General features: G+C 46.1%; 2 protein-coding genes across 6 annotated transcripts in view; one reads left to right on the top strand and one right to left on the bottom strand.

Moving 5' to 3' along the window:
- Nucleotides 1-2,419: 2,419 nt before the first annotated feature.
- On the top strand, nucleotides 2,420-16,852 carry KIAA1191 (KIAA1191 ortholog). Of its 5 annotated transcripts, XM_059060171.2 has the most exons (9): nucleotides 2,420-2,641; nucleotides 3,728-3,840; nucleotides 4,084-4,170; nucleotides 6,678-6,856; nucleotides 10,368-10,488; nucleotides 12,622-12,746; nucleotides 14,846-14,952; nucleotides 15,145-15,287; nucleotides 15,397-16,852. In XM_059060171.2, the coding sequence occupies exons 3-9, from the start codon at nucleotides 4,143-4,145 to the stop codon at nucleotides 15,603-15,605; spliced, it is 912 nt and encodes a 303-aa protein (XP_058916154.1). In that variant the 5' UTR covers nucleotides 2,420-2,641; nucleotides 3,728-3,840; nucleotides 4,084-4,142; the 3' UTR covers nucleotides 15,606-16,852. The 5 variants fall into 5 exon arrangements, with proteins under 5 accessions (XP_058916154.1, XP_058916156.1, XP_066888007.1 ...); XM_059060173.2 differs by lacking the exon at nucleotides 4,084-4,170; XM_067031905.1 differs by lacking the exon at nucleotides 3,728-3,840 and having other exon boundaries at nucleotides 2,432-2,641.
- A 94-nt stretch (nucleotides 16,853-16,946) lies between these two features.
- Nucleotides 16,947-21,073, bottom strand: part of SIMC1 (SUMO interacting motifs containing 1) — a 99,453-nt gene continuing 95,326 nt past the window's right edge. The window contains exon 10 of the mRNA XM_059060164.2: nucleotides 16,947-17,779. Within this exon, the coding sequence (XP_058916147.1) occupies nucleotides 17,517-17,779 (263 nt within the window). The 3' untranslated portion in view covers nucleotides 16,947-17,516. The remainder of the gene's footprint in view (nucleotides 17,780-21,073) is intronic.

The raw sequence follows: 21,073 nt of genomic DNA, 5'->3' as shown, positions 1-21,073 counted from the left end.
TGCGCACCGCAACGAAGAGTAGCCCCCACTCGCAGCAACTAGAGAAAGCCCGTGCACAGCAACGAAGACCCAACGCAGACCCCCCCAAAATAAAATAAATAAATAATAAACAAACAAATAAATAAAATATTAAAGAAAATTAGTTTCGTGGTAAGTGTATGCTGTAAACGTACATAAAAAGGCAACCAGATTCCCTGGTCAGCCACACAGAGACCCTTGACTGTTGTCTGCCCCCAGATAAGAACCAACAATCAGACCTCAAAGACCAACCTCCCAAGGATGCTGCCACTCTTGAGGAAATAAAGTGGCTGTGACAATTAAAAGTAGGCTTGGCTAAGAACCAAAACCAGAGGGACTTCCCTGGCCGTCCAGTGGTTAAGACTTCACCTTACAATACAGGGGGTGTGGGTTCCATCCCTGGTCTGGGAGCTGAGATCCCACATGCCTCGTGGCCAAAAAACCAAAACATAAAACAGAAGCAATATTGTAACAAATGCAATAAAGACTTTAAAACAAAGGTAGCCAAAAAACCAAAACATGAAACAGAAGCAATATTGTAACAAATGCAATAAAGACTTTAAAACAAAGAAAGAAAAAAAAAGAACCAAAACCAGAGTCAGAAAAAAGGCACAGAAAAGGCAGTGGAGGGGAACCTCTATTGCCACAAGAGATCCACCCCTGGCGCTGAGAAAAACGGCCTGAGATCAAACAGCTCTGAAGGTGCCCTTCTTGGGCCTCATGGATTCAGCTGCGACTGAATCTTCTTTAGCTATGCAACCAGACCATTTAGAAAAGTAGTTTACCTACAAAGAAGGGTTAGAAGGAAGTCCAGGCTTTAGAAGAATAAGCTCCCTAAATAAAAAATACAGCACCCATTTAAAGGGGAAAACCCGGTAAGCTTGCGAAGGCTAAAAGTTTATAGCTAGTCTGCTCTTTGGGGAAAACAGCAATTTTCTCAAACGGCTACTATCTGCCAACATCATTTCACAGCTTCAGACATCAGTATCACAAGAGTCAGGGATAAAGTTGTCTTAGTTAGAGTCAGTAACTTCCAGGAAAGCCTTCAGTTTTCATTAATTTGGGGATAAGACTGAAACAAGGTGATCCTGTCTTGCAATTTATATAAAGGTGCAAAGTGCTCTTTCCTCCCCTTCTGACTAAGATGTGATGTGTATGCTTTCCTTGTGATGGGAGAGGTCAAGGTGTCAGCTTTGTTCCCACAGAGGGCAAAAATTATGGCATATTTTAAAAGTTGCAAATTTACAAAGTAACACTTTTTTTTTGGAGAATCTATTTTAATTAATTAATTTTTGGCTGCGTTGGGTCTTCGTTGCTGCGTGCGGGCTTTCTCCAGTTACAGCAAGCAGGGGCTACTCTTTGTTGTGGTGTGCCAGCTTCTCATTGCGGTGGCTTCTCTTGTTGTGGAGCATGGGTTCTAGGTGCGCGGACTTCAGTAGTTGTGGCTCATGGGCTCTAGACAGCAGGCTCAGTAGTTGTGGCACACGGACTTATTTGCTCCACAGCATGTGGGATCTTCCTGGACCAGGGCTTGAACCCGTGTCCCCTGCATTGGCAGGCGTATTCTTAACCACTGTGCCACCAAGGAAGCCCCAAAGTAACACTTTTAACATGAAATAAAAAATCACACAGCAATGTAATTGTGCTATTTATAAGCTAATCACAGAATTTAGAAAAGACTCTAATTACTGGCATATTCAAGTTTAAAGGTGCATGAAGAAAGCCTCTCACTCCCGCCAGTAGGCCTGGCCAATGATCAAATGCTGAAATCTAAAGGTCAAACCCAGCCCCAAGCACCTATAGCCCTCTTGAAATGAGCCTTGATGGCAAGCTTTGGACATGTGGATAGATTGTTTTTCAACTTCGTTTACTTCCTCAACTTAATTGCTTTGTCATATTTGTAAACCCTTTAAGGAAAAAAGAAGTCTTCAGGGTATGACACTTGAGCTGGCAACTCTGCAAGTGTCACTTTCCTTAGTGTAAAAGGGAAATAATGTTACGACCACCTTACCTAGCAGAGGCAGGTGCTATTTGCTTCCCCTTTTGGTTCTGCTACTAGTATGAACCCTGCCTAACCTAGCTGCTCCTAGAAGAGGGTCCCTGCTCACTTCATCTCTTCTTAGTAAAAGTGCCTTCGCATCTCTCTGAGCCTCAACCTCCCCTCCGTGAAACGGGTTTGAGGGTGTCACTTTACTATGCCACCTCCATCTGCCCTCAGCCTGTCACAGACCCAGGCATAGAATACTAGTCAAGGGTAGCTTTTCGTCTGGGAGCTGGTAGTTTCCACACACGGAGCTCTGGCCCCACTAACCTGCAGTGCAGGTAAGATCCTAGGGCTTTCCCGACCATGGACTACAACTCCCAGCATGCATTGAGCAACCCCCCCAATCTCGCGTGAAATGGCTCGGCCTCTGGAGACTTTATCGGGAAGGCTGTGGGCCGGCAGGCTGTGGTCCCTCCCTGTTTGGTGTCTGGGGCCTTCTGTGTCGCTACGGGCACAGCGCCGGTCACACCATGGCTGGGGTCCCGAATGCGCCACAGCCTCTCGAGAGACGTGGGTCTTCGGAGCCTCTTTAGTGCCGGAGCTCGGGCCGCAGGCGGCTCCGCGGCGGCGGAAAAACAGGTAACCAGATGAGCCGGACCGGACCCTCCTTGGGGCTCGGTCCTCCGCCGGTAAGGAGGGGCGTGCCCCCGTCCCCTCCACCGAGGTCCTGGCCCGTGCCCTCGTGGTGCCTCTCTCCTCTCCCCTTACTCAGGCTCAGATCTTTGCCGGACCGCTCCGTGCATCTCTCGCCCCGCTTTCTGGGGTCGCCCCTTGGGGTTTCTCTGTGATGATGCCCCCGCAGCCCCGGCACCGGGCTTCGCCTCTACTTTACCAGGCCGGCCTTGTCCTGGACCCTCCATTTCTCGCCCTTACCTCTCAAGCCTCCTACTTGCCTTGCCCCGGGGAACTTTCGGCTTATGCCAGGCCCTGGCCCTAATCGTTTTAATCTTTCTTAGCCTCGCCGGGTGGAAGAGGCCGTTGAGGCAGCCCAGGCGTTTCACATTCTGGTGGCATTGTCCTGTATCTTGTGAAGGAGAAGTCAGAGCTCTGTGGGGGAGGAGGGAGGGGACGAGCACTGGGAAGTGGAAGGGGAGGTGTCTGGTCGGAATGCTGCCTGGACCCCGAGGATGGTTGACTTTGGTTTCTGCGATACTCTTTAATGAGGAACTAACGATTTTGCCTTCTGAGCTTCATCAGGGTAGAGGGGGGAGTGTAGCAAGCTGAAAAGCAAGTAACTTGGCTTTCTCGGAGCTTTGTTTGAACTCCCCTGTAAAATGGAGATGAAACTACCTGCCTTACAGATGGGCCACTTGTCTGTAACTTTGGACAAATCACTTCTGCTTTTTAGTTTCCTTTTCTTTAAATTGGGGGTAAACAATGCCTGCTTTGCAAGGGTTGCTGCAAGGGTTAAAACACAAGATAAGTGTTGTATAAAACCCTTATGAATATCAGTCAGTACTAGCAGCAAGGATTGAATTTACCCACTGTGGTTCCCTAGTCCCTTGCTGTGGGTCAGGTTATTTGGACCCTGAGCCCTAACTTATTTAAAAACGAAATGAGTATAGTATCTCTCGCAAGCTTGTTACAGGAAATACATGAAGGTACAGGAAGGTGTTTGGCAGACTCTGAAGGGCTGTGCCAATGCTGGTTGTTTGTTGTTCTCAGAACCTCTGGAATGGATGGACTCTTCCTGAGCAGCTTTGCTAACTTGCAGCAGCTGAACAATGTTCCTCATTAATATCTGTCTGTCAGCATAATCGTCACATCATTTCACTCTGGTAAGGTGACCTTTTCACAGTGTATGGTGTCTTTGTCATATCACAGGTGTTAAGATCAGTGACAGGTACAGTGAGACCTTTGACTTTATCCTTTTTTTTCTCCCTCGGCATGTTTGTCCCTCTTTTGTGCGTGTTTCAACCTTGTAACCAAGCCATAAAACTCTGTGTGCCTGTCAAAAGAACAGCATTGGAGCTATTCTTTGGTGTTCACTGTAAGAAAATGCCCTTTGTTGTTTTTATTAGGTGGCAGGGACTCAGCTCTGAATTCTGTATAGAAAAAGCACCTGGATCCCAGTCTTTCAATGGCTTCGAGACAACCAGAAGTGCCTGGTAAACTTAATTCTTTTTGGTAAAGTTATGTTTTGCCCTTAACATTTTAAGCTAGACAGAAACTACTTTTTCTGAACCACATATTAATAGTAACTCTCTGCCACCAGGAGAGTATTTAGACTTAATAGATTGGCATCATTTAAATATTATCTTACTAACCACCCAGCCAGGGTGTGAACCCAAAAATCTAACTTGAAAGAGAACAGTTATTTCACTTAAGGGTATGACAGATTTGTCACTTTCCTATGTATCAAATAAAAATTTAGAATAAGCTGCATAGTTCTTAAACCAAAATGATTAAACTCACCCCCTTTTTTTGTGAGGAGGAGATAGGAGGGTGGGAGGAATGAAAGTTTGGCAAAAAGGCACCAGCCTGATTTCAAGGCACATTGAACTTAGTCATGAAAATGCTCACTGCAACATTTAGTGAGTCCTGGGTCTGTACAGGTTGATAATTTCTGGGTTAGTGAAGTCATTGATTCCTCCTTGGACTGTTTTAGTGGCAAGGGCTAGTGATTTTTAAAATCTGAATCACTCAATTTTTGATTCTCAGTAAAGTATAGATGATAGTGCCTGTTTCTCAGGTTTGCTGTGAAGATCAAACATAAAATACATGAAAATGTGAGTTAAAAGTTAACGATGAATATACATCTACTGCCCAGAAAATTTTTTGGTCTCTATTTGTGGGAATTTGTCTCCTAGTAAATATTAGCAGACTTTATTATTATTCTTAGGAAGGCTATTGGGATGGCTCTTGGGATGAGTCTTTAAGATGTTTCTGAAATTGCTCCCGGGTTAAGTGGAGTCATAGGAGTCTCCCTTGTGTCTCCCGATAAGGATCCATCTCTAGTCTCTAACTTCATCAATTTGTGTTTTAGTTTGTCTTTCATTGTCGTTGTGATGACTGTAAACTCCCTGTAAGCATCCTGGCCGCAGGGTTGCATGCATTAGGTTAATGCTTGTTGTGTGGGGAGCATGGAGTGTTGCGTGGAGGGTGTGAGAGCTGGCTGAGATCTGTGTTCCAGCCCCCACCTCACACTTACTAGCAGGGTGTTGCTTAAGATCTATGCCTCAGTTTCCTGAGCTGGAAAAGAATATCTGCTTAATGAGGATTAGGGAAGATGAGGGATGTAAGTTCCTGGCAAGGAAGGGTACTTGGTAATTATTATTTGCTTGTGTGTTTGTTTTAATTGAGATAATTCACATACCATACAATTCAGCCATTTAAAATGAACAGTATAGTGATTTTTAGTATATTCACAAGATTGTGCAACCATCACCACTGTCTAATTCCAGAACATCTTCCTCACCCCCAAAAGAAAACCTTATCCCTTTAGCAGTCACTCTTGTGGCTCCTCCCTCCCCCCAGGTCCTGGCAACTATTAATCCTCTTAATCCTCTTTCTGTTTCTATGGATTTGTTAGTAATTGTTATTAATTAATAATAATAATGGTAACTGCTTGGCCCTCTTGTTGTTTACATGGAATGTCTTTGCTGGTTTTGGACTTATTGCCAAACAGGTTGATGTCTTAGAGAGTGTGATTATGTAATTATAGCAACAGGATAATGCCACACTGAAGGCAGGATCTGGACGTTAGTTCTGCTCTGAAAGGATCAGCAAACAAACAAAATGAACTTTGCTCCCTGGTCTGGCAGAGCTGAGTGTGCCCTTGAGGTGGGGAGCCTGCGTCACTGGGGCATTCCGCCAGTCCGTTCTGGTGGACAGGAATGGCAGGATCAGCTGGCAGTGCTTTGTGAGAACCGTTGTCAGTAGTTTCTGTGATGGAAATTGGCGCTGCCATTTAAGTCATATAGAACATTGGAAACTGTTCTAGATGCTGCTGGACAGCATATTATTTGACATATTTCTTGTCATGGTGCTCTTGTTTTCTTAGGTGAGGTAGTAAAGACAGAGGATTTGCCACCTCTGGGCCTTCATTTCTTCATGTATAAACTGGGAACAAGATTTCATGTTTTTTGTTTTGTTTTGTTTTGGCTATGCGGCTTGTGGGACTTTCGTTCCCCCAACCAGGGATTGAACCCTGGCCCTCAGCAGTGAAAGAGTGGAGTCCTAACCACTAGACTGCCAGGGAATTCCCAAGACTACATATCCTCAGTTTTGCCTGAGTTGAGAGTCTTGGGATTGCCACGGGCTTCTGTGGCCTAAAGAATACAAGCTTTGAAATCAGATTGGTTTGGGTTTTGATTCCTTACTGCACTTTGAAGGTATGTGACCTTGCTCAGGTAAATTGAAATTGAACTTTGGTTTCCTAATCCATAAAAATGGATTAGGGCTGCTGTGTGGGTTAAGTGGAGAATCCAGTGTCAGGCAGAGAGGAAGGAATTTGTAGTTACCTTACCTTGACTGGATTAGCTCTTCCAGAATGAGCTATTCTTGCTCTGTCCCAGAATAAGAGTGTTTCAGAGCTTTCCTGCCTACAGATTAATTTAAAGCTACTGGTATGTTCAGCTGATGAACCCATCCTGACAGGTGTGTCTGTTCTTAGCTCTTGAGCCTAGTGGGCCTCTAGGCAAGATGTCCCTGCCCATCGGGATGTATCGCCGGGCATTCAGCTATGATGATGCCCTCGAGGACCCTACGCCCATGACTCCTCCTCCATCGGACATGGGCAGCATCCCCTGGAAGCCAGTGATTCCAGAGCGCAAGTATCAGCACCTCGCCAAGGTATCTGACCCCGCTGACTGCCGTTGGCAGGCCCAACCCCTTTGTTCTCCTTCCTCTGCTCCAGAAGCGGTCAGCGGCTCCTGACACCCATAGAATTGGGCAGCCACCAATCCCTATATATGTTATGTTTTCTGTAGAGTTGGTAGGCCTTTTTTCCTTTTTAATTCAAAACTAGAATGGCTGTGTCTTCTACCTGAAACACAACCTCCCCATCCCCTCTCCTCCCCGTCCTCCCCACCCTCGTTTCCACAGTATTGAATCCAAGCTCCTTAGTCTTAGTCTGGCTCTGCATGGTCCAGGTCCTGTCTGCGCTCCCTCCCCTCCGAATCCACCCCCCACCCACCGTGATCCAACCATGCAAGTTACCTAAGATTTCTTGTACTTAATAGGGTATTTGATGCCTCTACGTCTTTGCTTCTCGCTGCTCCGATTGTCTGGAATGTTCACAGTCCCCATCCTATCCTCGTACTTCATCTGCCTGACAGATGGCATCCTTTAAGTCTTAGCTCAACCATCTCTTCTGTGATTTTCCTCCATTCTCCCAATAAGACTATCACCCCTCCTTTTGAGGTCTCCAGTGTACTGTGGACCCCTGTTACAATCCCTGTGTTACTTCATTGCCCTCCATTAGCTTCCTGGGGGCAGGGGCCATGTCTGATTCGTACTCCATCTACAGTATCTAGCAAAGGACTTGGCATAAAGTAGATTGCAAAAAGATGCTCATTGAGTGATTAAAAATTGGCTCTTTCCTGAACATATGCTGTGCTTTTCCTCATGCTGTTCCTCCTGCCTGAGATGCCCTTCCCCACTGCCATCCTATGTGAGAGCTGCCTCCTTTGTAAGGCCCTCCTGACATGCACACACGTACCTCGTTACACACTGATCTGCTCTCACAGCCCTTTTGTGCAGTTGGGCTTCATGGGTTCTGACATGCTTGTTGCAGGCTTGTTTCTGAAGCCTGTGCTTCCTGACTGCAGGGACTGTGTCTCTCTCGCCTCTGACTTTCCAACCACCAAGAATGCCAGAAAGGTGGTCCTCTTGCCTGAATAAGCTAGGCCCACCCAGTTCAGATGAATCCTTTTAAGCTACAGCTATAGTTTCACTGCACTTTGAGCTGTGTGACAGCTAGGTCCTGACAGCAAGTACCAGTAAGCAGCTGTCTAAGCAGACATGGGTGTGAGCCACCTAACAGTCTGTTCACCAGCTGTGAGCTTGGGCTTCACCCCTGAGCCACAGTGTCTCTGTGTGAGAGATGAAAATACTTTGTCATGGAGGTGCCATGGGGATTAAATAAAAGAGGACTGGAGGGACTTCCCTGGTGGCGCAGTGGTTGAGAGTCTGCCTGCTGATGTAGGAGACGTGGGTTTGTGCCCTGGTCTGGGAAGATCCCACATGCTGTGGGGCGTCTAGGCCCGTGAGCCATGGCCGCTGAGCCTGCGCGTCCGGAGCCTGTGCTCCATGACAGGAGAGGCCACAACAGTGGAAGGCCCGTGTACCGCAAAAAAGAATCAGTCTGCCATTGCAGTGGACACAGGTTCGAGCCCTGGTCTGGGAAGATCCCACATGCCATGGAGCAACTAAGCCCGTGTGCCACAACTACTGGGCCTGCGCTCTAGAGCCCGAGAGCCACAACTGCTGAGCCCAAGCACCTAGAGCCCGTGCTCTGCAACAAGAGAAGCCACCTCAATGGGAAGCCCGTGCACTGCAATGAAGAGTAGCCCCCGCTAGCCGCAACTAGAGAAAGCCCGCGCGCAGCAATGAAGTCCCAACACAGCCAAAAATAAATAAAATAAATAAATTTATTAAAAAAAAAAAGAGGACTGAAAGGCCTGGCACATATTCGGTGTGGAGCTGATGTTGTGACTCCTGGCTCCCGGCTTACCTTCCCTTGGCAGAGCTGTATGTGATCCTTCCTTTCTAATGAGTGTAGTGTCCCTCCCGCCCCACCCCCCACCCCTGCTGCCCCCATTAAGCTCTCAGAATAGGGTGCTCCTTGCTATGAAAGTGTCCCCTACAGCTCTGGGGGAAGTTCCCTATATCAGTTATCTACTGAAATCTGACCAAGTCAGTTGTTGAGGTGGAAACATTTTGTGTAAAAAGTACTGGCAGTACTATAGGGGGAAACGACCCCAGCAGCCTGCCTGTGATGCCAAAGCAGCAGACTCAAGGGACCGGAGCAGAAAAGAAGCAAGGCTCCTGATAGTGCTTGGGAGGGCAGCCCACCACCCTCTTCATTTATGAAGGCTGCTGCTTGCTTCTCTAAGCAAAGAATGGGCTTCCAGTTTTCTGCTCTGTCCCTGGAACAGCTGACAGTTTGGAACAACTGGCATTTCTAAGGAGAGCTCAACTTGACTCATGACATGCATTCTTTTTGTTTGTTTGTTTGTTTTTGTTTGTTTGTTTTTTGCGGTACGCGGGCCTCTCACCGCTGTGGCCTCTCCCGTTGCGGAGCACAGACTCCGGACGCGCAGGCTCAGCGGCCATGGCTCACGGGCCCAGCCGCTCCGCGGCATGTGGGATCTTCCCGGACCGGGGCACGAACCCGTGTCCCCTGCATCGGCAGGCGGACTCTCAACCACTGCGCCACCAGGGAAGCCCTACATGCATTCTTTTGTTTGTCCTAAACATCCATGCCCTAGGCATCCATGTCCCAATCGTCAGCCGTCTTCCAAGTGAGAAAGCAGAGGTTCAAGTTTTGCTCGAGTACGGTCACAGCTGAAGAGTTTAAATCCTGTTTTGTAACAGGGATACAACATTTCAATACTTCCTTCTTCTCCCCTCCTTTCTGACCATCTATCTTCTCAGTTCCTTTGGAGAAGTAGAGAACAAAGAGTAAACCCAGTCCTCTGCTTCCAGTTAGTCCTGAGCAGGGTGACAGGTGTTTAGATTAAGGAAGGCGGCATGCTCCAGCTCTCTCATGTTAAAGCTGAGGAGCTACGTAGACTTTCTGGTTTGTTTGAAAAGACCGTTATTGAACCCTTAGAACAGCGGTCCTTGAAGTGCGGTCTCAGGGACCAGCAGCATCAGCATCACTTGGTAATTTGTTAGAAACAAAATTCTTGAGCCCTACTGAATCAGCTCTGCGTTGGGGCCCAGCAGTCCGTTTAACAAGCCCTCCAGGGGATTCTGGTGCTTGGCAAAATTTGAGAACCACTTAGCGAATGCAGTGATTAATTAAGCAAAAGCAGGCGTGGTGCTTGGTACACGGTCAATGCTTAGTAATAGTTGTTTCTTCTGTATCCTTAGGGGCATAGTGTGTTTTGGACAGACATAGTCTGGAAAGATAATAGAGCTCAGAGCTTCAAATTCTGGCTCTCCCACTTTTATAAATACAGGCTATTTGTATAATGTCATATCTTTTGTCACTATGGATAATACATACCTAATTGGGTGTGGACGACCAAGCCCCCCTTCACATATTTTCTCCTGTATCTGATTACTCCCAGAGGAGTAAGTTGAGGCGTGTGACTCCCTTGTCTGGCTCAGGTGCCTCCTTGCCCCTCTTGAACAGGTGGAGGAAGGAGAGGCCAGCGTCTCATCCCGTGCCCTGCCATCGGCCATTGATGGTGCGGACAAGGTCCCCGTGGTGAAGGCTAAAGCTACCCATGTCATCATGAGTTCTCTGATCACAAGTAAGCACTCTGCGCTCTCAGAATAGAGTGAACTGGGGGTGGGGAAGAGTTTAGGCTTCCTACAACTAGCTGGGGGGGTTCTGCAGACACACTTGCCTTAACCTGTCCTAACCCAGCCCGGCAGAGGGCAGTCTGGCTGCTGAGTCATCACCAATGTTGAAGCTCCATTTAGGTGGAAGACTTGCCCAACGTTAAGCATCTCAGTTGATTTAGGTGCACTCCCGCTGCTTCGTTGCTACAGCCTTATTTTACCATATCCATCAGCGTGACCTTGGGCAAGTTACTTAACTATTGAGGCTGTTTCCTCCTCCGTGAGGTGGGGAATCTGGCCGGCAGGTGGAGGGGAGGATTAGATGGCACCAGTGCTCAGTGGCCACGAGCCGCTGCTGATACTGTCTCAAGCTCTGCTGGAGGAGGAGGCACACTGAACATCTCCCACTGCCCCTGCGCTTATTTTTTTAAATTAAATGGCTCAAAGTTGTTTCTCTTCCTGGATCTTGAGGCAAGATTGGTGCCTCAAGTGTCTTTGGTCTTAAGAATGTGTGATTTGTGGTCCTGATAAGACTGGAAACAAGAGAGCTTGAATTAAAAAAAGAAAATCTTACAAGTTAACTAAACTTGTTGGTTCCGGAGGGCCCTTCTAGTTGCTTCTAGTGGGAAGTTAACAATTACTAGATATACAGCTCTGCTTGTCAGCAGCAGCCTCTGCCAGGGGCAGGACACGTAGGGGTTCTCTTTAGTTGGCTCAGTTTTGATGTCGGAAGCCCTTGTTTATCTGCTGTGGAGGGCATCAGTTAGTCTTGGTCAATTTCTGAAGAACTCACCCAGGAACCAAAAGTCCAAACTCTTACTTGGACTTTTTCTTATTCACACATAAATGCACTGTGTGAATCAGCAATTACTGCTTGTATTTTGTAAGCTTGAGAATGTGTCCTGGCAGTGTTAGGAAGCTTAGTCATTGTTCTTTTAGAACAGTGTAACTTCTTTATTGAAAATAGAGTTTACTAACAGTATAGAACATTATAGCGCCCCAGTATTTATTACTATCACTCAGATACTTATTTGGCTTAGTCATTTCCACATATATGTGTATTTTTATATAATTGCAGATATAATAGACAAACCATTCTATCAATATTTTTTTCAATTAATATTACGATGAACTTTTCATGTTGCTGTAGTCATAAATTTTTTTAAAAAGCTGCATTTAAAATCCTGGTATTTTAAATACCAGGTACCGTATTAAGTCCTTTCCTGCTTTTAAAATTTTCAGTTGACTACCTGGCAAGACTAAAACACCTTTATACATTTAGTGTGTGTTGAGTGTGTGTGTTTCCTTTGCTTCTATTTCTGTTGGAAATAAACTAGTCCCTTAGAAGGGGAATGACTAAGTCATAAGGGACATCTGACATCTGGACTTTTGGTCCTCAGCTGCCACATTCTTGTACATGGCGGTGTATCACATAGTGTGTGTACAGATTAAGCAAAAATTCCACTGTCAGTCATTCCCAGGTGTAACTGACACTGATGACAAGATAATCGGGTCAGACAGCCCTGATAGTGAGTTGAGTCTGCCTGCTGTGCCAGGCACTGTGGTGGGCAGTTTCACACACAGGAAACATTGGATCAGTAGACCTTGGTTAGTTCAAGGCACATTCTGGTTTGGATCCAGTTGCTACTTTGGTGCCGTCTGGCCTAAATGTGGCCCATTTCTCTTTGGTGGAGATCGTAAAGAGGGTGGTGAGTATCTCTGAGGAAACTTTATATTTGGAGAACTTGCACTGTTTCTGAATGTCAGCTGCCTTCTCCATGTTGCATTTCTGAATACAAAGAAAATGTCCTAGGGTATAAATGAGAGGAAGGTAAGGAGTGTTTCCCTGGAGGTTATCAGGCTGTCCCTTTAGGAGTAACCTGCTCTTTAGCTTGGTGTAAGGGAAGGCTTCTTTCTGCTTAGGCGTCATTTGGGGCTCAGAATTCCTGCTACGATGCCTGTCTGGGAGAGCTCTCCTTCTTCTCGGTTGGCCAGTGTGTATGCCCTTGCTCCCGGGGAGAACAGTGGGTATCTGTGTTCACCTCCCCCAGTTTGTGAGGGGAGAGGGGGATGGGCATGACTGTCATCTCCTCTGTTCCCAGAACAGACCCAGGAGAGCATTCAGCGTTTTGAGCAACAGGCAGGGCTGAGAGATGCTGGCTACACACCCCACAAGGGCCTCACCACCGAGGAGACAAAGTACCTTCGAGTGGCAGAAGCACTCCACGTAAGCTTGTTTCTTAGGAACTTTTAAAAAACAAAACCCGGGGCTTCCCCGGGGCTTCCCTGGTGGCGCAGTGGTTGAGAGTCCGCCTGCCGATGCAGTGGACGCAGGTTCGTGCCCCGGTCCGGGAGGATCCCACGTGCCGCGGAGCGGCTGGGCCCGTGAGCCGTGGCCGCTGAGCCTGCGCGTCCGGAGCCTGTGCTCCGCAACGGGAGAGGCCACAGCGGTGAGAGGCCCGCGTACCGCCAAAAAATAAAAATAAAAAAAATAAAAAAATAAAAAACAAAACCCTCATCTTTCACAGCTTGAGGTGTGGCTGTGGTTTTGAAGTTACCAGCGCAGCTAGTTGGGGGTGTGGAGAGTGGTGGAAAGAGGCTTGAGGGAGGAATTTAGAGCAGGTTTAGTCCCACTTGTGGTCGCACTTTCTAGCTGAAAGCTCCCGGGCTCTTAGCCTCGTAGTTTCTGCTTATCCATCTATAAAGCTTACTGTTTCCCTTACCTCTGGTTCGGAGGGTCAGATGAGATTCTGAGCTTACACAGGTGATATGTGTGCATGTTATGAACAACAAAGCCAGTGTGGGTCACTGTGTACCAGCGTGATCGACTCTGAGGGTGAGAAATGGGAGTCAGGCAACCTCAGCAGAGGGAACGCTGGCTAGAAAGGAATGTTATGCTCTATGTTTAATTTTTAAAAAATTAAAATAAATATAGAATTGGGATGTTTTTGCTTTCATTTTAAAAATTGGAACGAATGGAGAATTTTCAGTAAGGTTAATAAAGACCAAATAATTGTATGAATAAAATAAAATAGTTTCAAATGATTTTCTTTCAGGGAATATCACTTTATACTTAATAGTGCTTTTAAGATTTATCAAGCACTCATGCTCACTTCCATCTTCTTATTAATCCTCTGACATAGATACTATTATCCATGTTTTATAAATGAAGAAACTGAGGTCCAGGGTTATGTATTTAACCAGTCACAGTACCTGAAATCAAGTCTCCTGATGCCCTATTTCCTGTTGGTTTTTCTCCGTATTCCAGAGTTGCCTGAGAATCTGGCTCCCGAAGGGGCTCACAAGGAGGATCATGATATACAATACAAGGAGGAGGAATAGTTGGGGGTTAGTGGCCTGTGGGCAGGGATATGAGACGTTGTGGATGGCTGCATTTTGTAATGAGCATCCCGGATGATGTTTGCACACTAAACTTAAAACCACTGCTGTGGTGGTTCAGGGTTGGCTTGGTGTCCAGCTTAAGCTCTCAGACAAGACAGATCCTTCCGGAGAGGGGCACTGTCAGCCTTTGACACTGAGAACTTTCCAGGGTAGGTGTCAGTCTGAATTCCATTTGCACCGTTCACCCCATATAATGGTGGAACTGAATCTGGCCCACCTTCTGCATCTTGGCTATAGGAGTAGAACATGAGGATGGCTGAAATGCCAGCTCACGTAACTTGATATGTTAAGTGTTGAGAAAATTCATCACGGTCATTTGTTTGAAGTATAGCCTGGGCTGAGCATTGGTGTACTAGACACGGAGCACTGAGACCGTATGGAAGCCTTGACCTAGGAGCAGTGAGAAGTAGGCTTGTCTCCCCTGCTAGACTGCTGGTCTGTCTGTTAGATGTCTGTTTACAATGCTGAGGGCAGCCGGAGTGACTGATTATGGGAGGGAAGGGCTGCACAGAGGGAGCGTTTAGCTGGAGGGGTTAGCGGCTGAGGCTTGGCCCTGAGAGGCTGGGGATGGCGGGGGTGTGCGCGTTAGGAGCGGCAAAGAGGGCAGTTGAGGAAGGCCCGCCACTGGGGTTCTGGCTCATCCACTTATTGGCTGGTCAATGTGGGACATTCGAAAGCTCTGGTGTGGAATTAGTACAGAGATGTTCGAGATATGCTGTAGAATGAATACTTTTTTTTAAAAGATGGAACTCTATCTAGTATGGCAGAATCAAAGGAATATCTTCCTATAATCCAAAACTATTCCACCTATTAATGTTTCCTTTTGCCTGAAGTTAGTGTGAACCAGGTTGTTTATACCCAAGCTTAGCTGTTTTGTCTTTGCTGTGATTTTTAAAAAGCCTCTCTTCTTACCCATCTGAGCAGAAACTAAAACTCCAGAGCGGAGAGATAACAAGAGAGGAGAAGCAGCCGGCCTCCACCCAGTCCACCCCAAGCAGCAGCCCTCACTCGTCCCCTAAGCAGAAGCCCAGGTGAGCCCTTCCTGCACCCCTCACCCCCTAGCAGCCATGGGCTAAAGCAAAGCTAGTGCCACGTCCAACACTGGGAGGTCAGCCTGTGGCTTCCGAGCCAGGAGGGGGAGCTGACAGTCCCTAGTCTTGGCGTGGGACAGTTCTAGAGGTGTAGGAAGAGGATGTGCTATCATTTCATTCTTTCTCTTCCAGAGGCTGGTTCACTTCTGGTTCTTCCACAGCCTTACCTGGCCCCAATCTTAGCACCATGGATTCTGGAAGCGGGGAAAAAGACAGAAGCTCGGCAGATAAATGGAGCCTCTTTGGACCAAGATCCCTCCAGAAGTCTGATTCAGGTAAGGCAGCCCCTTCACAAAAGAGAGCAGTGTGGCGGGCATTTTACCATGTATGTTGGTAGCTGCTTACTAATTTTGAAATCGTTTGCTCTGTGGTTTACTTCTGTAGGAGGTTTTGCCATCCAGGCCTACAAAGGAGCCCAGAAGCCTTCTCCAATGGAACTGATTCGCACGCAGGCCACCCGAATGCCCGAGGATCCAGCAGTGTTCAAGCCACCCAAAATGGACATTCCAGTGATAGAAGGAAAGAAACAGCTGCCGCGGGCCCACAATCTAAAACCGCGGGACTTGAATGTTCTCACACCCACTGGCTTCTAGAGCTCTTTCTGTTCCAGGGACTCTGGAGAGAGGTGTCTTGAGCCCAGCTCCCCTTTACCTTGGCTCTGACATAGGAAAAGTTTTGTTTTCTCTTTTTAAAAATCTCTCATACTGAGGCTAGAGCTAGAGACATAATTGGTTTTTGAGAAACATTAGTGCAAAGCTTGTCCTTGTGTGGAAGAAGCAATTTTGTCCTGCTTTAATTTAAAGTTAGACTAAACCTCAGCAGTGATGTATGGGGACCTCATTACCTATTTTTGTATCATTTACCCTACACAAGAACTTTGATCATTACTTACTAGGTAAATAATATGTGTTGTTCCAAAACCAAGGCTTCTTGATTCCTTTACCACTGTCCATGTGCGCATGGACAAATCACGGCACAGAGGCGTTCACTGACTAGTTTAGATGACTTTGGTCCTCTTGGCTGTGCTGGCACTGAGTGCTCCATCCTTGTCAGTTATGGGGACCCAGGATCTGTTTGAGATCTGGGTATAGTTAAGAGCCAGCCTTGGCAGGGAGCCCCTCTGTTTTCTGCTGAAACTGGAATCTCCCTGCTTTTTGGTAGACCTCATGGATCACTTTATCCTGCAGACAGTTCTTACTGTAGTACCTTTTGGGCCAGTGCTGTTGGAGGGATGCTTCTCTTTTGTGTGTCACAGAACAAACAAACACTAGCCTTACATATCCTTTGTTGCACTTTAAAGTGAGATTAATTTAACTCCCATTTGGTTGAAAACTTCCTAAGGGAGAAAATCCAGTCTACTGGTTTGGTATAGATAAATGGATGTTAAACTTTCTTAAAGGAGGCGGCAACTGCAGTTCAAGTATAGTCTTGTGGTTCATACGAAACTAGTGTCACCCTATTTTGAGTTTCTTGTTCAGGCCAGGGCCTGAAAAATTTTTTCCTGGGAGGTGGAAGAATTAAAAAATTTTCTGTATGCAATCATTTCCCCCCCAAATGAGCCTCATACCTTTATAAACACGTACCTCACTGAGGAAAGGGACGAGGGGAACCACCTTTTCATTTCTCCTCACTGTGTACATGTTCATTCATTGTCTTGAACACTGTCTGAAATTCCTGCTGTCTTGCTTTGGGCAGTATGGTGTCTACACAAGGAGCTGAGCTGACCTTCCCACAGAGATGCCCTGGAGTCTAAAATGATCAGAACAGTTAATTTATTTGTGTCTTCTGTTATGCTTGTATCTCTTAACTTGTTTTGACAATAAAAATCCTTACTACTTTCTCAGATGTGGATGGAACATTTTTTTGCTTCTGTTAAGAGTAGTTATTCCATTCTGCCTGCTCGTAGTCATGAAAGCTAAGCATGATAAACTTGGTATTTTGAAAAACCATTGCCTTTTTATTGTATGCTGTTAACATCAAATTTTTTGTAACACACTCAGTCCTTTTGTTTCTACCCCCTTCATTACATTAGATCTTAACAGACTAGCCACAAAGTCAAATTCATAGGCAATATCACAGGTCCAATATAGGATGTTCGTTTTCCATTAGGGAGAAACAAATATGTCTTTCGAAACAGGTTGTCAGTACCTTGAGTGACATAACATTGATGTCTAGAATTTGTCCAGCACACGCATTCTTTTTTCACATCTCGAAATGTTAAACATATAGTGCATATAGTATTAACCTGTTTCAAAAAAAGTATAGATAAATAATTTATTTAAAAATATATACACCTTATATATTTAAGCCATATCTGAGAACAGGCTAGGATAGGATTATTAAAAAAAAAGATATTTACTAAACAGAAAGTTATTATAGCCTACAGATAAATAAGATAGGTTTGGTCCTATAAGATTTTAAACTACTTTTTATACTTTAGAACTTCCAAGTAGTTTGAGATGGAGTTCAGGAGGTATTCTTGGTGTTCAGTGCTTAGAAGGACCTCAGGGTCTGCTCCAGGCCTGTGGAGAGGCATCTGCGTCGGGGTTCAGGTCTGCGGCATAGAAAAGCAGGAGCTTCAACAGGTGCACCTTGTCTTGGAGCTGCGGGACGAGCGGCTCCCCCAGCATGTGGACCAGGCGGCTACGGAAGGCCTCGATCTGTTTCTCCACGTCCACCACTGTGATGTCATCTCCTTGCTGGGGCTTGGGCTTAATCCTTTTGATTATTAAGTCTTTTCGATCGATCACCGAACTCCGTAAGTGCTCTGCAAGAGGGAAAAAGTCAGCGGAACTGTTCTGAACTGCTTTTTATTCCTTTATGACTTGGGAAGATGAAGTCCAATTTTGGGAGGTAGGGCCTAGGCCAAGACTTGTTGATGAGTTACTAGGATACAAGTCAAAGGGCATGTGAGTATCTGTGGTAACTCCATTTCCAGTCCTTTGTTCTTGGTTCTCTCTGGACCTCAAGTTTTATGTATTAAAAAAAAATGTATTTCAAAGTCATTTTTATTTTTTTCAGAGTAGTACATGCTTTGTTTAAGAAAATCAAATTCTACTCAAAGGCTTTTGTCCCCTGTGACCGTTCTCCCCCAGTAGCTCAGTGAAATAGAGCACATTTCCCTGCTTAAAACCCTCCAGATACTTGCCTTTGCTTTCAGAGGCCAAACTCCACATTGTTCTGTGGCCCAGCCTGCCTGCCAGTCTCCTGTAGTCCTGCTCTCCTTCTTACTACCCGGATCTTACCTCCAGTTCTTGAAACAAGCTCTTCCTGCATCGTGGCGTTTGCACTTGTTCTCTCTACCTGGACTGCTTTTCCCCTAGACCTTTGCATGCTTACCTCCTTCTCATCCTTTGGGACTCGGCTAAGAGGCCCTCCCTGACCAGAGTGAGCTGCTTCCCTCGTTTCCCCAGTGTTCCTCTTTATCACAGCACCTGATTTATTTACTGGGTGGCACTCACCAAAACGGTAATTGTTTTTGTTGGCTTGTTCACTGTCAGGCACTGTCACTGCAGCTAGAACGTCAGTCCATGAGGGCTGGGCCCAAGGCTCTGCCTCTTGACGTCACGCACTGGAAAAGGGGTGTACATCCTCATCTCTTCCATGTTCTTGCTGACCACCAGAGGATAACTAGACAACCCCAATTGTGGGACATTCTACAAAATAACTGCCCTGGACTCTTCAAAAATGTACATATTATGAGAGACAAGTAAAGGCTGGGAGCTGTGTTAGATGACAGGAGACTGAAGAGCATAACAACCAAGTACAATGTGTGATGTTTGAATCCTGGCCCAAGGCAAAACTGAACACCTATAAAGGATATTACTGGCACATATTAGATAATAATCAAGGATAAAATGAGTGGGATGTTGAATAGTGGTTATGTAGGGGAATATTCGTATTCTTAAGCTGAAGTAGTTAAGCATGAAGGATTATGACAGTGCAACTTAGTCTTAACTGGCTCAGCAAAAAAAAAGAAAAAGAAAAAAGCATATAGATGGATCAATAGATAAACCAAATGTGGCAAAATGTTAACAGCTTATGAATCAAGGTAAAGGTTATATTGGTGTGCATCGTACTATGCTTTAAACTTTTCTATAAGTCCAAAAATAAAATACTGTGGGAAAGTACAAAGGTCTAAAGGCATCTCATCCCAAATCCATAACTCAGTCCCAGCAAGGTTCTGGAAGTGTGTGGAATTGAGGGAAAGGAGCTCAAGGTCACATATAAGGCAAATGAAGTGAGAAGAGCCCTGCAGCCCTTCTGACTCCCAGGTGCGCCAGAGGCCACAACAGTATCATTTTCTCCATCTCATTTATAAAATGGGGGTAACGGCACCTTCATTAACAGGGTTATTAGAAGGACTGAACTACAGTGTCCAGAAATTTGGGAAACATAGAATAAACTGAAAAGAAAGTACAATAAATACACTGTAGAGTATCCAAAAAGTCTGGAAACATAGGAGGTGAAGCTGCCTTGAGATGTCATTACAGGGCCCTTTCAACATTCAATCAACAAACATTTACAGTGAGTACCTACTCTGTCTGTGGAACTGGGCTAGACTCTGGGGATGTAGTGGGAACAGAGCCTTGGGCCCAGCCCTCATGGACTGACGTTCTAGCTGCAGTGACAGTGCCTGACAGTGAACAAGCCAACAAAAACAATTATCGTTTTGGTGAGTGCCACCCAGTAAATAAATCAGGTGCTGTGATAAAGAGGAACACTGGGGAAACGAGGGAAGCAGCTCACTCTGGTCAGGGAGGGCCTCTTAGCCGAGTCCCAAAGGATGAGAAGGAGGTAAGCATGCAAAGGTCTAGGGGAAAAGCAGTCCAGGTAGAGAGAACAAGTGCAAACGCCACGATGCAGGAAGAGCTTGTTTCAAGAACTGGAGGTAAGATCCGGGTAGTAAGAAGGAGAGCAGGACTACAGGAGACTGGCAGGCAGGCTGGGCCACAGAACAATGTGGAGTTTGGCCTCTGAAAGCAAAGGCAAGTATCTGGAGGGTTTTAAGCAGGGAAATGTGCTCTATTTCACTGAGCTACTGGGGGAGAACGGTCACAGGGGACAAAAGCCTTTGAGTAGAATTTGATTTTCTTAAACAAAGCATGTACTACTCTGAAAAAAATAAAAATGACTTTGAAAAGATAGAATTGGCTGAATAGAGTGGGATAGGGAACATGTGAGTTAGGAGCAAGAAGAATTTGGAATTTATTAATACAGGAAATTCAAAGATGCAAAGGGCAGTGCCCACCTAACCACCATCCAAGGGGAGGAAGTCTTGGCCAGTGGACTTGAACCATTCTGGTCCAGTTGGCAAGGCCTTGGATTTTATGCTTCAGTAGAGGAGAGTTCTTACATCGGAGGTTCTTGTGATTATTGTGTGAGGTGATTTATGTAAAGGGTTTATTTGGCACAAGGCCTGGCTCAAGATATTCTGGCTGGTAGTATTATTAGTTCTTGGATCAACACTAGGATCATCTAGTATTATTTTATCATCATCATCATCACTACAGGAATCTCCAATCTACCAGTCACACTGAGCCCTTTATCTTCTCTGCAGATCTTCCATTTATGTCCACGTCAGTACTGGCAGAACCCTGGGCGTCACCCTTCAGCCTCGGTCACCCATGCCCTGTCACACTGATCTCCAAAGTGCTTTGATCCGTCACTGCCTTCCCCACTGCACCACCCACACCCTTGTCACCATTATCCCTCCCCTGACCTCTCTGGTCCTCGGCCAAACTATTTATCACACATCAGGCAGAGTGACCTGACTTAAAACCACTTTGATGGGTTCCCTTCACTCTGGAATCAAGGTGAAATTCCTTAACACGAACTCCCTAACAGGAGGGCCCTTCATGCCTGCTCCTGTCTAGTACCGTGGTCTCGTTTCGTGCTATTCCCCCCTTGCTCACTGTATCCTAGTCCTACCAGTTTGCTCTATGTTCCTTGGACTCTTTAAGCAACTTCTTGTCTCAAGGCCCTTGGACATGCTGTTTCTTCTTTCTGGGAAACTTTTCCCTCCCTACTCCCCTGGCTAACACTGGTACTTCATATCTCA

Source organism: Kogia breviceps, chromosome 4 (genome assembly GCF_026419965.1).
Source record: "Kogia breviceps isolate mKogBre1 chromosome 4, mKogBre1 haplotype 1, whole genome shotgun sequence".
Taxonomy (NCBI): Eukaryota; Metazoa; Chordata; class Mammalia; order Artiodactyla; family Physeteridae; genus Kogia; species Kogia breviceps.
This window is presented reverse-complemented; position numbering and strand designations above follow the sequence as displayed.

Coding starts and splice junctions, on each gene's coding strand:
- KIAA1191 (XM_059060171.2), top strand. CDS start 4,143: ATGGCTTCGAGACAACCAGAAGTGCCTG. Junction 6,857..10,367: donor AGTATCAGCACCTCGCCAAG/GTATCTGACCCC, acceptor CCTCTTGAACAG/GTGGAGGAAGGAGAGGCCAG. Junction 15,288..15,396: donor CCTCCAGAAGTCTGATTCAG/GTAAGGCAGCCC, acceptor TTACTTCTGTAG/GAGGTTTTGCCATCCAGGCC.